We start from the raw sequence: 15,371 nt of genomic DNA on the forward strand, positions 1-15,371 counted from the left end.
ATGGACATGATTTTTCGGACCTTTCGAGGTGCTGACTGCTATTCCGACCATCAACTTGTTGTTGCTAAGATTAAGCTGAAACTAAAAACTGTCATAAAGCCCCAGCGGTCAGTAAAAAGGTTTAATGTAAGAAAGCTGCAGGACCCGTATGTATTACAAAAGTATACATCTACTTTGACAAAGTTTTCCATGCTAAGGGACGAGTTGTCAATTGATAATCAATGGGAAAAGATCGTCGAGTCCCTGAAAGAAGTGGCACAAGAAGTTGTGGGATATAACAGGAAGAAGAAAGAGCAGTGGATATCTGAAAGTACCTGGGATATCATTGATCAAAGGGCAGAAGCCAAAATTCTCGTAGATAGACATGAGCATAACAGGACATGCACTAGAGAATATCTTGATGATTTAAAAGCGCAGCATAAGCGTCTCAATAAACAAGTCAAAACACGGACTAGGAATGATAAGAGGGTGTTCCTCGAAACTATGGCTGATCAGGCTGAAGTAGCCGCCAGGCAAGGAGATAGTTGTACTGTGTACGCTATAACGAAGGAGCTTGCGGGTATTTCGAAGGCTTCTTCAACCCAAGTTGAAAACAAAGAAGGCATCTTATTAACCCAGACGGATGACATAAACAGACGTTGGATGGAACATTTCACCGAGGTATTAAATCAGGTGCCTCCCACGACTTCTTTAAATATCCCTGAAGAAGCACAGTTTGATTTTGAAACATATTCCGGACCTCTCTTGCCGAGCGAAGTAAAAGATGCTCTAATGACTTTGAAAAACGGAAAGGCAGCCGGTAACGATGGCATACCCCCAGAGCTGTTGAAATATGGTAGAAGCGCCCTAGCAGTGCCCATGTTTGAACTTTTGTCACGTGTTTGGGATGATTAAAAAGTCCCGAGTGAATGGTCAAAGGCAGTAATTGTAAAACTCTTCAAAAAGTACAAAAGACTAAATGTGATAATTGGAGAGGCATCGCTTTACAATCAGTTGGCAGCAAGGTTTTGTGCCAAATTATTCTCAATAGAATTCAAAGTAAAGTAGAGAAAGTTCTGAGAGATGAACAACATGGATTCCGCCAAAACAGATCGTGTTGTGACCTAATATTTAGCCTGAGAATCCTGCTCGAAGAATCTAACGAATGGCAGGTTCAACTGCTCACAGTATTTATTGACTTTCTCAAGGCCTTTGACTCGATACACTGCGAGACCATGTGGAAAATTTTAATACATTACGGGATCCCGATTAAAATTATAAATATAATTAAAGCGCTATACCCCGATATTATGTGTGCAGTACAAACCGAGGGTGGCCAAACGGACTGGTTTACCATTCAGTCGGGTGTAAGGCAGGGCTGCATTCTATCGCCACTGTTATTTGCCATAGTCATAGATTTTGTGCTTCATGGATGTAGCTTTTGTGGGGGTCTACAATTAAACCCACTAAGAACCCTTCATGATGGTGTTTTTGCGGACGATTTTGCACTCTTCGCTCACGAATCAGAAGATATACAACATAATATAAATGAACTTGAGCGTGTGGCAAATGCTGTTGGACTCTCCATAAACGCTAACAAGACTAAATCAATGTCAAATGCAGTCATTCCTGACTTAGCTGAGAGACTTTTGGTCAACAATGAGGGAATTGAAGTAGTGAGAGAGTTCAAATATCTAGGCAGCATTCTTACGCAAGATGCCAATCCTGAAAGAGAAATTTTGTGCCGAATAGCATTGGCTGGCTCTGCCTTCAATTGTCTCAGAAATGTTTGGAGAAATAGCAAATATTCCCAGAAGCTAAAACTCAGAATTTATAATAGCAATGTCCTCTCCGTCCTTACATATGGTTGTGAAACTTGGAGTATCACTGCGCAACTAGGAAAACGACTATGGGCATTCGATAATAACTGCCTAAGATATATTTTGAATATACATTGGACTGAGAGAATAAGAAATGATGAGATTTATACCATGACGAATCACACCCCCATCCTTGATGCCATTAGAAAGCGACGATGGATGTATTGGGGGCACATGGTGCAAATGGGTGATGGAAGGCTACCTCATGACATATGCTGTTGGATACCCCCTGGCCTCCGCAAGTCAGGGAGACCCAAAATGACCGTTGGCAGGATGTTAGAGAAGGAGGCGAAGCTGGCGAGGTCTTCGACGAAGGAGCTTTGGTCGAAGGCTCAGGACAGGTCGTCGTGGCGAACCACTGTTGCTGCCTTATGCGCCCTCAGGCGTGGGAGGACCTAAGTCTAAGTAAGGACATGATTTTGTTGGATCAAGCAAAAGCATTTGACAAAGTTGCACACCTAAGGCTGAAAAGAAAGCTTCAAGCTTGTCACATCTACTTGGACATCATTGAATGGATTGTAGACTTCCTGGGAGAACAAACCCAAAGAGTTGCTGTTATTAATGATAAAGGAGTATGTGTACTATCATCATCTATACCTGTTCTTAGCGGTGTTCCCCAAGGAACCATGCTTGGGCCATCACTTTTCAACATATATATCAATGATGCTCCTGAAACACTCCAAAACCTTCTCACACTCAATGCAGATGATTCTAAGCTCAGTGGGGCAGCATCATCTTGGGCAGAGACTGCCTCAATCTAAGCCAGTCTTGATAAGCTGGATGACTGGGCTAGACAATGGCTACTTGAATTTAATTCAAGTAAATGTAAAGTTTTACATTTTGGCAATAAAAATCAAAAACATATTTACACCATGCAAAACCAAATAACTGGTCAAAGAGAACCCCTAGTTGCAGTTACAGAGGAAAGAGACTTGGGTGTCATAGTTGACTGCCAGTTAAAGTTTCAAAGTCATACTGAAAAGATTGTAGCTAGTGCAAACCATGCTTTAGGGACAATTAAACAAACATTCACAACTAGATCTCCACAAACAATCACCAAGCTATACTAAAGTCTTGTCAGACCAAGGCTAGAAACTGGCATGTCAATTTCATCTCCCTTCTATGAAGTGGACATGGACATAATAGAGAAAGTACAGGGGAGAGCAACAAAGATAGTAGATGGGTGCCAACTTCTTCCTTACCCAATGAAACTGCAAACTCTGAACTTATGCAGTATGACTTACCAAAGAAAAAGGGGTGACATGATTAACGCTTACAAATTGATTCATAACAATCAAATTCATGGTCTCTTCTTCATTGATTCATCACAGCAGACAAGGGGTCATTCTAAGAAGCTCATAAAGGTCAATGCTTAGAGGAGGGAAAGCCATCACTTCCTAACCAACCAGGTAGTAGACCAGTGGAACTCCCTGAGTGATCATACTGTATCCAGTAAGACTGTCAAAGAATTCAAAGTCTCACTTGACAAGGAGTAGAGCAATAAGGAATGGAGGCTAGAGTGGAGGCTAGAGTGGGACACCTTGGAGTCCCAGACCAGAACATAAAACCCAGTCAATAAAACCAACTCAATATTCAAAACAATTCCAAATCAATCCACATGGCAATTTTTGAAGAAATGCTGAGCAATCCTAAAGATGGAAAATCCTTCAATTAAGTTCCAATTTAAGGTAATAATAATTGCTTCTACCACATATTCAAATCTAAACACTTTTTAAGCTCTTAAAAATGACAAATTTTCAATTAAAGTACAAGTTATCCCATCATTTCTGACAAAATAATACTATGTTTTCTCTGTGATGTTTTTGACAAAATAATACCACATTTTCTCAGTGCTAAAATTATTCATAATAAGGTTAGTTTAGGTTAAAAAGTACTGAAATCTGAATTTTAGGTAGAAGCAATTATTATATTCGTAAAGAGCATAAAAAAAGGTATTGAGTGGTAGCCTATATTCACTTTATACAAAAGCCAGTTATACTGTTTGCTATAAATTTACTGCTTTTTGTGCATTACAGATTATATTTTGGTCAAATATGATCCTATATTACTAATTAAAAGTGTATTACTATCATGTTCCTTACTGGAACATAAGTTATTTGCACATTAGGGGGGGGAGCTACAGTGTAGTAGAGCTGCAGTCAAAATGTCTAAGATCAAATTATGAGGCAAGAGTTGTCTTTTTAGCATGTTTCAATCTCAATAGCCCCTAATTTAGACCTTATTAAATGTATGTCTAATCTTTCAATTTGGGGTTGGCAAAATAGGCTAGTCCCACACAAATATTCTATAGACTGGTTAATAATTGTCTTATTGGAGCACTACCTACTATCAGGGTGTTCAATTTTTGTTACAGAGGCAGATTCCAGCACTTTGTGCTGGGCTATTGATTGAAGATGACGGGCATTATGCGAGGAAAGCCATGTTGACATCAATTTGAGTCAGAACGTAACATTGCTAACTAAGTGCTGAAGTGGAATTGTGGAGAGCAAAATTTAAATTGAAATTCAAGCACGGTAAGAAGATGCAGAAGGAATTGATTTCAAGGAAAGGATTGCCGATTCTTCTTAATGAAAACGAAATTCATGGTAAATTTGCTGTGGGCAATATAATTTAGCTAGTATGAAAGTGTAAACATCATTTGATGCTTTTTCGTAATTCATATATACTACCTTTGGTGTCCCTTTAAGGGCTCAAGATGCAATTAGCCCCGAAGCGATTCTTGAATTAAGAAATAACATGAACAGAGGCATCAAATGATGTTTTCAATTTCATCTTAGCTAAATTATATGACCCCCTAGAGATTTACCCGATTTTCATATTGTGCAAATTTTCTTACTGAACTCTGAAGTCTTTTTTGTTTTTCTTTTCCTATCGAGGAGAGAAGGAGGGTACTTGTAGCCTTAATTTGTAGATCTATGAAAAAAAACCTGTTTATTCTATCTGAAGCGTGACACCTATTGAAAATTATAATAAGATTGAAGATAAAAGTAAGAAAAAATGTGTTTATTCACATTAACGCAAAAATACCTGTCTATTCTTATTTTTAATAATAGAAAAATGGATGAACTCACCGTCCACCGGAAAGTTACGCAAATGAAATGTGTGGAATGCATTCACCACTCTGTTGATATGCTCTCCACAAATACTGAATACAGAATGAGTAGTTCACTTCTTGACTTAGGACGAGCCACAGTTGGCTTTCAACAATATCCAAGTGTATGACCTTTTATACCAGACGGAAATAAAGATTGACAGACAGAGAAAACGATTCTCAACTTACAAGGAACTCTTGCAGTGTTCTTTATAGAATAAACAGAACTAACTAACAAACCCAGGCTTAAGCAAATTAAATTCATTCAAGCATGCTAACCTCTCTCAAACCTTTTAATGTGTGATGTCTCCACTTTCCCTTCCTGAGTCAGTGTTTCTGGGCTTCACTTCATCATTATGAATTAAAAAAAACTTTTCGAAAAAGGTTTTTCAAAGAAAAGTAAAGGCCATATTAAACTTAAGAGCAGCAAATACAAATACCTGTTAAAATTCAAACTCAAAACGACCAGAAATTACCATTAAAGAATAAATGAAACCCAAAACGAACAGAAATTAAATAAACAATCATAGCAAAAAACATTCAACAAGTACTAATATAAATGAATAAATAAATCTTACAGCACAAATGACACAAACTTTTACTGGTCACTGTAAGTTTAATTCATTTTTATTTGGAATTAATAAAAGTAATTGTTACACCTGTGATTGTGGTGATGAAGAGACTTCATATCATTATCTTTTTGAGTGTAAGCTTTTTGAAAATGAAAGAGCCGAAATGCAATTTAGATTACAAGAGTTGTCTTATTCTGATATTTTTAATATTAATGTTATTTGGTTGATTAAAGATGCTAAATATGTCATTCTAACATATTTGAATCAAACAAAGAGACTAGATACTGGGTAATTTTTTTTTTACCCTGTGTGCTATTTAGTAGATTGTATTTTTGTAGCTGCACTTGTAATACAATCTATGTGTTGCATTTTGTAGATTAGATAGTGAAATAATCTGGACGGGTTTAGTCACCAAGCAAAATAGTCATACTTAATTTTCATCAATTATCTTTGGCTAGCCCCCCCCCCCCAACAAGAAAAAAGAGGTTTTTGAATTAGTGTAGATGACATTAGAAGTTAAAATTTTCAGTGAAAATGATTATTATTTCACTGAGAGGTGTGATTTTTATTTTACTTAAAAAAGAAAACGCCTCCAACTTTGTGTCAAAGATCCAAGGCCCTTTAGAGAACACTTCATTGGACATTGAAATTACCTTTTAGACGTTGAACAAGAAGAGCGATTTTGAGCCGTAGTGTTCAGGTTAGTAATTAGGCAAATTACAACCAGCCTGAAAGGAAGATTTGCAGACAACAAACAGCCTGTTTCCAACGCATATTTCTTGCTGCCCGTCACGTTCAGCCATCTTAGTTGAGGTGGTATTCCAGAGTTGGCTCTTCGAAACGTTGCAGAGATGGTGGAGGATAACGAGCTGATGTCAGAGCTGTTTACGTCGAAATTATAAGCACAGGTCTCAAAAATAACCAGGATAGGTCTGGTGCAAAAGTGAGGATGGACTTGATCTTGAAACTGAATGTGGAGGGGCTGATGTGCGAGATTTAAGTTGCTATAATTCTTGCAACAGTTGCACAATTTGCGCGTATTAGCTGCTATTAAGGTTCGATCTGTACTCATTAGCTTATATTTCATTTTTTCAGGCCTACGGATATTTGCTGACGCTTTTGTTTTCTCAAGTCAGCTATAAACGATCCTTCAGCAAACTGAAGCTCCCTATTACAAGATTAGGAAAAATGATATCATATGATCTCTTCGAAGAATTCGTGATCATGTTATGTGAGTCAAACATGCTTGATTCAGTGTACTTTGAAGATACTCGAATAGACGTGAAGAGGTTCAGAGACTATAGCATCGCTTTTGTCAGTGCAGCAGTCTTGTCCTCTTTTAGTCCAGTTAATTTGTTTTGTATCTGATCACAATATGTATTTTGTGCTCTGATAGAAAGTTGAAAAACTCTCCGTGGTGTTAAACATCCTTCTGAAGAGGACAAATTCTGTGAATACTCTTTGGCCCAGATTTCCAAGATGCAGGACGAAAGCTGACAATTTTATACAGCTGAAAACACGATGCCACTCTTCCTTTGCGTAAAAACACAAGCAACACCGTGTCCAACCAAACATCAGGGAAATATGGCATAACAAATGATGATCGGTTTTCGTACTCTTCTTACTATTAGCCTGCTTCTTACTCAACGGGTAGTAAGAATTTATCTGGCGTTCGACGCGACGCGACGCGAATGACGCACAGCTCAATTTGCACTCATTGTTCAAGGCCCTGTCTGATTAAAGACGAAAAAATAACACAAATTCGTTTTATAAGGAGGGCCATAGGTAGGGTCACCTAACCCAAATGCCCCTTTAGCTTTTTGCTCCTAATCCACCTCTGTAAAATAGCTATTTCAAAATTTTATCTGGTGCATTTGGTGAAAAAAGTGCGTGGGAAAGGGACGCTAACTGTTCTCCGATCACTTTTGACTCTTAAAGTGAACTAGAACTTCCGATTTCAAATCCAAAATGAGCCCTCTAAGAGCTCTCTCTGAAGTTCATACGAGCATCCCTTTCATGAGAACCATACATGTTCCCAAGAACTAACTTATAACACACCCTCCTGAGAGGTTGTGTTGACACTGGAGTATTTGTTATCTGATGTCTGAACCATTAAAAAATGGCTATCTCAAAATTCTTATCGGACGGGTTTGGGGAAAAAGGGCGTGGGGCTAGTTGCCCTCTGATCTCTTTTAACTCAGAAAAAGTGAACTAGAACATTCAATTTCCAATCAAATTAGCCCTGTGAAGATTATAAGAGAATCCCATCTATAAGAACCATATAATTTTCAAAATTTTTGATTTCAAAAATTTTCTGATGCATTTGGGGAAAAAGGGCGTGGGGGTGGCTAGTTGCCCTCCCATCTCTTTTGCATGATTTAAGTAGAAAATGTGTCTATAGCCCCTCGAACAGACCCTGGCCATCTTCCCATCAGCTTTTTCGCAAAAAAGCTGGCATGCTGCCAGTTCCTTGAAACGAAGTCATAGAAGCACTTCCCATGTGCATAATCAGAGCCATAAATAGGGATCTTCGCACCGATACCCCCTCCCCACTCCCACAAGTTTTCAGCAGAATGGTTGGTATGGTTTCGTCACTAATACCCCTGTCGGAGCAATCTTTTCCTTTCTAAAAACCGTAAAGACTTAATGAATTTTAAAACGCATTTGACAGTTCAAAAACAATATAAGATCGCAGCAAAAGCAAAAAGGCAAAAAGGCAAAAAACCAATGAAAATGCTAGAAAAGCTTCAATCGAAGGCTAATGGCAAAACTCATAGAAATTCTGAACAGTTCTTTCTCTGGTGATTGGTTAGTTAGAATCAATCATAAAAAACTCTGAATGAATTTTCAAGACGTTTAATAATTTAAATATTAAAAAGAAACAGACGTCACAAACCTAAAAAAAGAATTTTGTCAACAAATGATTGCAGATTGGCTTAAATATACAAATAAAATGCATTTAAATACAAAGGACTTTGTCGTGAGCAGGTTCTGGGCTAAGCCGAGTAGAGACAGAGAACATATTTTCCATTGACAAATAATAGGCCTTTTCACAGAAAAAAATAAATATTCTAATCTACTGAAAGTCAGGCTTCTAGGTAAGTTCACAATTTAGATTATGCCACTAAAAAAGAAAGAAAGAAAGAAAGAAAAAAAAAAATCAAGTCTCGATTTGGATTGTAGATTTTGGCAGGCAAGAGAAGGGTTTATAAAATTATGCTCTTCCACAGTTTTATCAACAAGTTTTCATACTTTTTGTTTAAATTAAGATAGCATTGGTATTCGAAGCATCAAATGAAAGATCAGAAGGAAACTGATCAGATCAGAAGGAGCTAGAAAAAAAGGAGCCGAAAAAAGTCTTCTGTGAATTCTAGAAGCTGTTTTTCAGAAGAAGAAGAAAAAGTTTATAAGTTTCTTGGCATAATATAGATGACAGTAACGAAATTTACTTGCTTTAATCGACCCTCCTTTTATCACCATAGAACATACTGATGGTTTATCTCTAGAACGCATGCACGATATATACCCATAGCTATTACTATGTGCTAGAATGTACTTTTAACAAGTGGGCCTCAAGGCCACATTTCCTCTTGAATGTTTCCGAGCAGAGGGGGCAGGAAAAGAACTTGCGGGCATTTGGGCATTCATAATTTTCATGTCGCCTTAAATTTCTTCTATGCTTGTACGTTTTGTTACAGCTAGCACACGAATATCCACCTGAAATATGGAACCTAATTAAAGCAAATGAGAGTGAGATAGAGAGTCGCTGAGAGGGGATACATATATATATATATATATATATATATATATATATATATATATATATATATATATATATATATATATATATATATATATATATATATATATATATATATATATATATATACTCTCCTACTCTAATTAGGGTTAAACTAAATTTAGCAAGGGCTACCACACCCGCAAACTAGACTCTTCAAACAAATGTTTAACTTTGCAGAAGAGTTGTTGAAAAAAGAGAATTCATACAGTGTACCTACTTTTCGAAATAAAAATAACTATCGAAAATAAACCGTCGACTCCGGAATAAGAAAAGAGCTGTACTCGCACCCTCAGTACTAATACGAAATGGTTACTCTACCCCCATTCATATTATGGACATAGAATGAGGCCCAATGGCGCGGAAATTTCGTTACATAAGTCTCCACCCTTTTAGAGAGAGTTTAATTCCTATTCCTGAAATTCTACACATTTCCGTGTACTTCTAGCAACTAAAATTTTTTATTAATTTCGCTTGCTCAGAATCAGCATAAATTATCAATTTTTATTATTGTAAATAATAGCATTAAAACTTTTTCGATTAGACTTACAATTTCTATTGACAAGGCTCGTTCGTTACTTGTAGTTTATTGCTACGAACTATTGAGTCTAAGACTCTCCTAAATGTAAGAAGTTTCTAATCTTTCTTCAACCCCCATTTTCATAATTCAAGTTTAATTTTCCGTCCCAAATGGATAGCGCAAAAAAAAAAAAAAGGACAGACGCTTATAGTAACTGACTATAACTGATTAAAGGAACTGATTGGCTCTAAGACAAAAAAAAATTTTTTTACTATGAAAAAAAATCCAGAAGTATTGATGACTTGTTACAACAGAGCAACTCGAACTTGAATCCCCTATCTCCGGGGGAGAGTCTTGTAGCCGCTGTACTGTAGTAAGTATCTATATATGTGAATTATTATGCTTGAATATAATTTATACAGATGTAAAAATGCATAAAGAAGATTTAATCAGAAGGATTAACAGAGTTAATCCTTTTAGTACTTAGAAAATTTAAAGAATAAACCACGTCAAATTTGATTCATCTGTTCAAACTTGATGATCAACAGAGTTAACGTTATTAGTAATTAAGAAAATTCAATAAATAAACCATGTCAAATTTAATTCATTTGTTCAAACTTTATAATCAACCTTCTAGTCCTCAGGAAAATTCAAGGACTAAACCGTGTAAAATTTAATTCATCTTTTCGAACTTTATAAACAATAGAGTTAAACCTTTTAATCTTTAAAAAATTTAATAAATAAACTACGTCAAATTTAATCCATCTGTTCGAACTTTATAATCAACAGAGTCAAACCTTTTAGTTCTTAGGAAAATTCAATGAATAAACAGTACCAAATTTAATTCATCTGTTAAAACTGGAGCCGGATTTGGAGCTGGAATCGAAGCGGTCATAGCGGGAAATGGATTCAGTTGAACTGGGTGGAAGCCAGCAGAATCAGAGGTGAAACCGTTGTAACCGGGGCCAGAAGCAGGAGGAAGCGGAAATAGATATCAATTTATCTAATTTATCATATTTGGATAATGTCTTAAGAATGATAAGAGGGGCCATAGTAGGCCAGATGGCCAGTCATAGTGCGGCACGGTGGCGTGAGTTGACAAGGTATATCATGGTGAGGGTGGCTTAGGAAAACACAAACAATTGAATTTAAAGCATGATTTTTAACAAGAAAATATCTGAAAAATGTCTTAGGAGTGATGAGTGAGCGGCAGAGGGTGCCAGAGCAGGAGTCATATTTTGTTATGGTTGCATGAATTTAAGAAAACACGAGCCAATAGATTTATAGCATATTTTTTATCTAGGAAATATCTTGAAAATATCTTAGGAATGATGAGGGTTGCCAGAGGGTTCCAGAGGATCAGTCATAGTGTGGCACGGTGGCGTGAATCGACATGATGCATCATGGAGTGTTGAGCTAGGAAAAAAACGAACCAATGGATTTAAAACAAATTTTTTTTTTTATCAAGAAAATATCTAGGAATCGTTAGGGGGTACCAGAGAGTGTCATAGTATGACACAGAGGCGTTAATTGACATAGCGTATCACGCTGAGGGTGGGTTGAAGAAAAAAAAATGAACCAATGGATTTAAAGCATGATTTTTTCATAAAATTATATGTAAAATGTCTTAGGAATGATGAGGGGGAGCTAAAGGGTCATCCATAGTGTAATACGATGGCATGATTTGAGATAGTGTAACACGGAGAGGAGGGTTTGTGAAAACTCGAACCGTTGGATTTAATACACGATTTTATCATGAAAATATCTAGAAAACATCTTAAAAATGATGAGAGGGTGCCAGAGGGTCATCCAAAGTGTGGCACGGTGGTGTGAATTGAGATAGTGTAACACGTTTGGGTGGCTTGCAGAAAAACATGAACTAAAGGATTTGAAGCATGATTTTTGACTAAAAATATCTGGAGAATGTCTTAGGAAGGACGAGGGGGTGCCAGATGGTGAGTCAGTGTGGCACGGTGGTGTAAACTGACATGGTGCATCACGTGTAGGGTGGCTTGCAAATTACGAACCATTGGATTTAAAGCATTATTTTTTATCATGAATATATGTGGAAAATGTTTTAGGAATGGTGATGGGTACTAAAGGAAGCCAGAGGGCTCAGTCATAGTGTGGCACGATGGCGTGAATTAAGATAGTGGATCACGTTGGGGTGTATTTGCATAAGCATTAATCATTAGATTTAAATCCTATTTTTATCTTGAAAATATCAGGCAAATGACTTAGGAATGATAGTATGTAAAATAAATGACTCTTAATATACAAATAACTCTTAATATGGTTTAAACTTGTTTCCAACACCCCCCCCCCATCTGGCATTTCTTGCTAGGGTGGGCTAGCCACATATTATCATGGTGGCGTGAATATGCAAAGACTTGGCTCGATGAAACGTAGCATCATCATTAAAACCTCTCAGAAATAACCAAATGCAAAAACCTGTCTCTTTTTTTATTCGTTTGCATATTTAATTTTTTCAAAATGCGATTTTGTTAGTTTCAATATTAAATTAGCGGAATGTAACAGATAGGCGCATTCGGTAGTGCAATAGAAGCGAGGCATTTTCCTCAATGTGCGCTTAAATTTACCTCTAATAACAATCCTCCCCACCTGGAAGTGCTTGCTAGGGTGGGCTAGCCACATAATGTCACGGTGGCATATGCATAGCATTTGCTCATTGGAACGAGGTATTTTCATTAAAACCATTTAGAAAAAAATAATGAAAAAATATATCTTCTTTTGTTCGTTTCCATGTTTCATTTAAAAAAATACTATTTCGTTAGTATCAAGATTTAAATAGATGAAATGTAACAGGCAGGGGCATCCGATAGTGCAATAGAAGCGAGGCGTTTTCACTAAGACTTCTCAGATATACCTCTTAATAAAGCTTAAATTTACCTCTAATAAAAGTCCCATTTCTCTAGAATTACTTTTTAGGGTGGGCTAGCCACATACTTTCACGGGGGTGTGAATATGCATGGCATTGGCTCAACGAAACCTCACATTTTCATGCTTGTTTTGGTTCGTTTGAATGTTTCATTTTCAAATGAGATTTTGTTAGTATCAAGATTGTAATTATTGGAATGTAACAGACGGGCGCTTCCAATGGTGCAATAGAAGCAAGACATTTTCACTAAGATCTCTCAGAATTACCACAATACGGCTTCAATTTAACGCTAATAACAGCCCATGAATTCCTTCTAAATATCAAATTTCATTAAGATCCGATCACCAATCGTAAGATAAAAATACACCAAATTTTCCCGTTTTCCCCCTTCACCTCCCCATAATGTCACAGGATCTGGTCGGAATATACAATTAGAGCTTTAAAGCACAAGATCCTTTTAAATATCAAATTTCATTAAGATCTGGTCACCCTTTCGTAAGTTACAAATACCTCAATTTTAAAAATTACCCCCCCAACTCCACCAAAGAGAGCAGATCCGGTCCGGTTATGCAGTCCCGTATCTTAGACAAGTTTTTATTCTTTCCATCAAGTTTCATCCTGATCTCACCGCTTTAAGTATTTTCTAAGATTTCCGGTCCCCCAACTGCCCCCTCCCCAATTACGCTGGATCCGTTTGAGATTTAAAATAAGAGATCTGAGTTACGAGGTTCTTCTAAATATGAAGTTTCATGAAGATCCGATCACTCCTTTGTAAGTTAAAAATACGTCATTTTTTAAATTTTTTCAGAATTACCCCACCCCCCCAATATAGCAGATCCGTTCCAATTATGTAAATAACGTATCTAAGACTTCTGCTTATTTTTCTCACCAAGTTTCATCCCGATCCCTCCAATCAAAGCGTTTTCCATGATTTTAGGTTCCCCCATCCCAAATTCCCCCCAATGTCACCAGATCCGGTCGGGATTTAAAATAAGAGCTTTGATACACGATATCCTTCTAAATATCAAATTTCATTGAGATCCGATCACCCGTTCGTAAGTTAAAAATATCTCATTTTTTCTAATTTACAGAATTACCCCCCCCCCAAACTACCCCAAAGAGAACGGGTCCTTTCCGGTTATGCCAATCATGTATCTAGGACTTGTGCTTATTTTTCCCACCAAGTTTCATCCCGATCCCTCCACTCTAAGCGTTTTCCAAGTTTTAGATTCCCCCTACCACCCCCCCCCCCCAATGTCACCAGATCCTGTCGGGATTTAAAATAAAAGCTCTTAAACACGATATCTCTCTAAAAATCAAATTTCATTGAGATCCGATCACCCATTCGTAAGTTAAAAATACCTAATTTTTTCTAATTTCTTAGTATTACCCCCAACTACCCCAAAGAGAGCGGATCCGTTCCGGTTATGTCAATAATGTATCTAGGACTTATGCTTATTTTCCCCACCAAGTTTCATTTCGATCCCTCCACTCTAAGCGTTTTCCGAGTTTTAGGTTTCCCCCTCCCATCCCCCCCAATTTCACCAGATCCAGTCCGGATTTAAAGTGAGAGCTCTGAGAAACGATATCCTTCTAAATATCAAATTTCATTGAGATCCGATCACCCATTCGTAAGTTAAAAGTCCCGCATTTTTTCTAATTTTTCAGAATTAACCCCACCCCTAACTACCCCAAAGAGAGAGGATCCGTTCCGGTAATGTCAATCATGTATCTAGGACTTGTGCTTATTTTTCCCACTAAGTTTCATCCCGATCCCTCCACTCTAAGTGTTTTCCAAGATTTTAGGTTTCCCCCTCCCAACTCCCCCCCCCAATGTCACCAGATCCGGTCGGAATTTAAAATAACAGCTCTGAGACACGATATCCTTCCAAACATCAAATTTCATTAAGATCTGATCAACTGTTCGTAAGTTAAAAATACTTCAATTTTTCTATTTTTTTCGAATTAACGGGCCCCCCACTCCCCCCAGATGGTCAAATCGGGAAAACAACTATTTTTAATTTAATCTGGTCTGGTCCCTGATAAGCCTGCCAAATTTCATCGTCCTAGCTTACCTGGAAGTGCCTAAAGTAGCAAAACCGGGACCGACAGAATTTGCGATTGCTATATGTCACTTGGTTAATACCAAGTGCCATAAAAAATTATAAACAAATAAATAAATAATAAAAAAAAAAAAAATCAAATTTACCATTATTTAGGAGTAAAATCATATTATTTATTTCTTTTCTAAATTTAAACCTAAGAAATGTTACCCTAAGAGCCCTGCATATTTAAATAATCGTATTAATCTTCATTGCTCATATCGTATACATACTAATTTTCATTAATTTATAAAATCACCGAAAACAAGTAAAAAAAAGGTTTGAAACCCTTTGATGACTTTGATTAACTAAGCACTCGATCATAATAGCGGAACACTTAGTCACTTTCTCAGTAATTAAGACTGTCTTCAACAGGAATTTCTGGCTAATCCAGCTCCTCTGCTTCAGATTTAGGTTCTGATTCAGGTGACCGAGCCTGTTTCGAGGCCCCCCCCCACCCAAAAAAGAAAGTCCTGGTTACGACCCTAAGGATTATTTATAAATTCCT

At 37.1% G+C, this 15,371-nt stretch overlaps 3 protein-coding genes across 9 annotated transcripts in view; 1 reads left to right on the forward strand and 2 right to left on the reverse strand.

Annotated features, from left to right (window-relative positions):
* LOC136043096 (uncharacterized) overlaps positions 1–40 on the reverse strand; it is a 28,243-nt gene extending 28,203 nt beyond the window's left edge. Inside the window, exon 1 of one of the 2 annotated variants that reach the window (XM_065728042.1) lies at positions 21–40. The gene's annotated coding sequence lies outside the window, so the exon portion shown is untranslated. The remainder of the gene's footprint in view (positions 1–20) is intronic. The other variant, XM_065728036.1, reaches the window with a different exon arrangement.
* On the forward strand, positions 1–894 carry LOC136043088 (uncharacterized). Its single transcript, XM_065728017.1, has one exon. The coding sequence runs from the start codon at positions 1–3 to the stop codon at positions 892–894; it is 894 nt and encodes a 297-aa protein (XP_065584089.1).
* A 6,165-nt stretch (positions 895–7,059) lies between these two features.
* The window catches only part of LOC136043095 (longitudinals lacking protein, isoforms F/I/K/T-like), a 46,192-nt gene continuing 37,880 nt past the window's right edge, over positions 7,060–15,371 (reverse strand). For 5 of the 6 annotated variants that reach the window (XM_065728031.1, XM_065728034.1, XM_065728030.1 and 2 more), the window contains exon 5: positions 8,550–9,260. In XM_065728031.1, the coding sequence (XP_065584103.1) occupies positions 9,082–9,260 (179 nt within the window). In that variant the 3' untranslated portion in view covers positions 8,550–9,081. Of the gene's footprint in view, positions 9,261–15,371 lie in introns of all 6 variants that reach the window. The other variant, XM_065728029.1, reaches the window with a different exon arrangement.

Source organism: Artemia franciscana, unplaced genomic scaffold (genome assembly GCF_032884065.1).
Source record: "Artemia franciscana unplaced genomic scaffold, ASM3288406v1 Scaffold_296, whole genome shotgun sequence".
Classification (NCBI taxonomy): Eukaryota; Metazoa; Arthropoda; class Branchiopoda; order Anostraca; family Artemiidae; genus Artemia; species Artemia franciscana.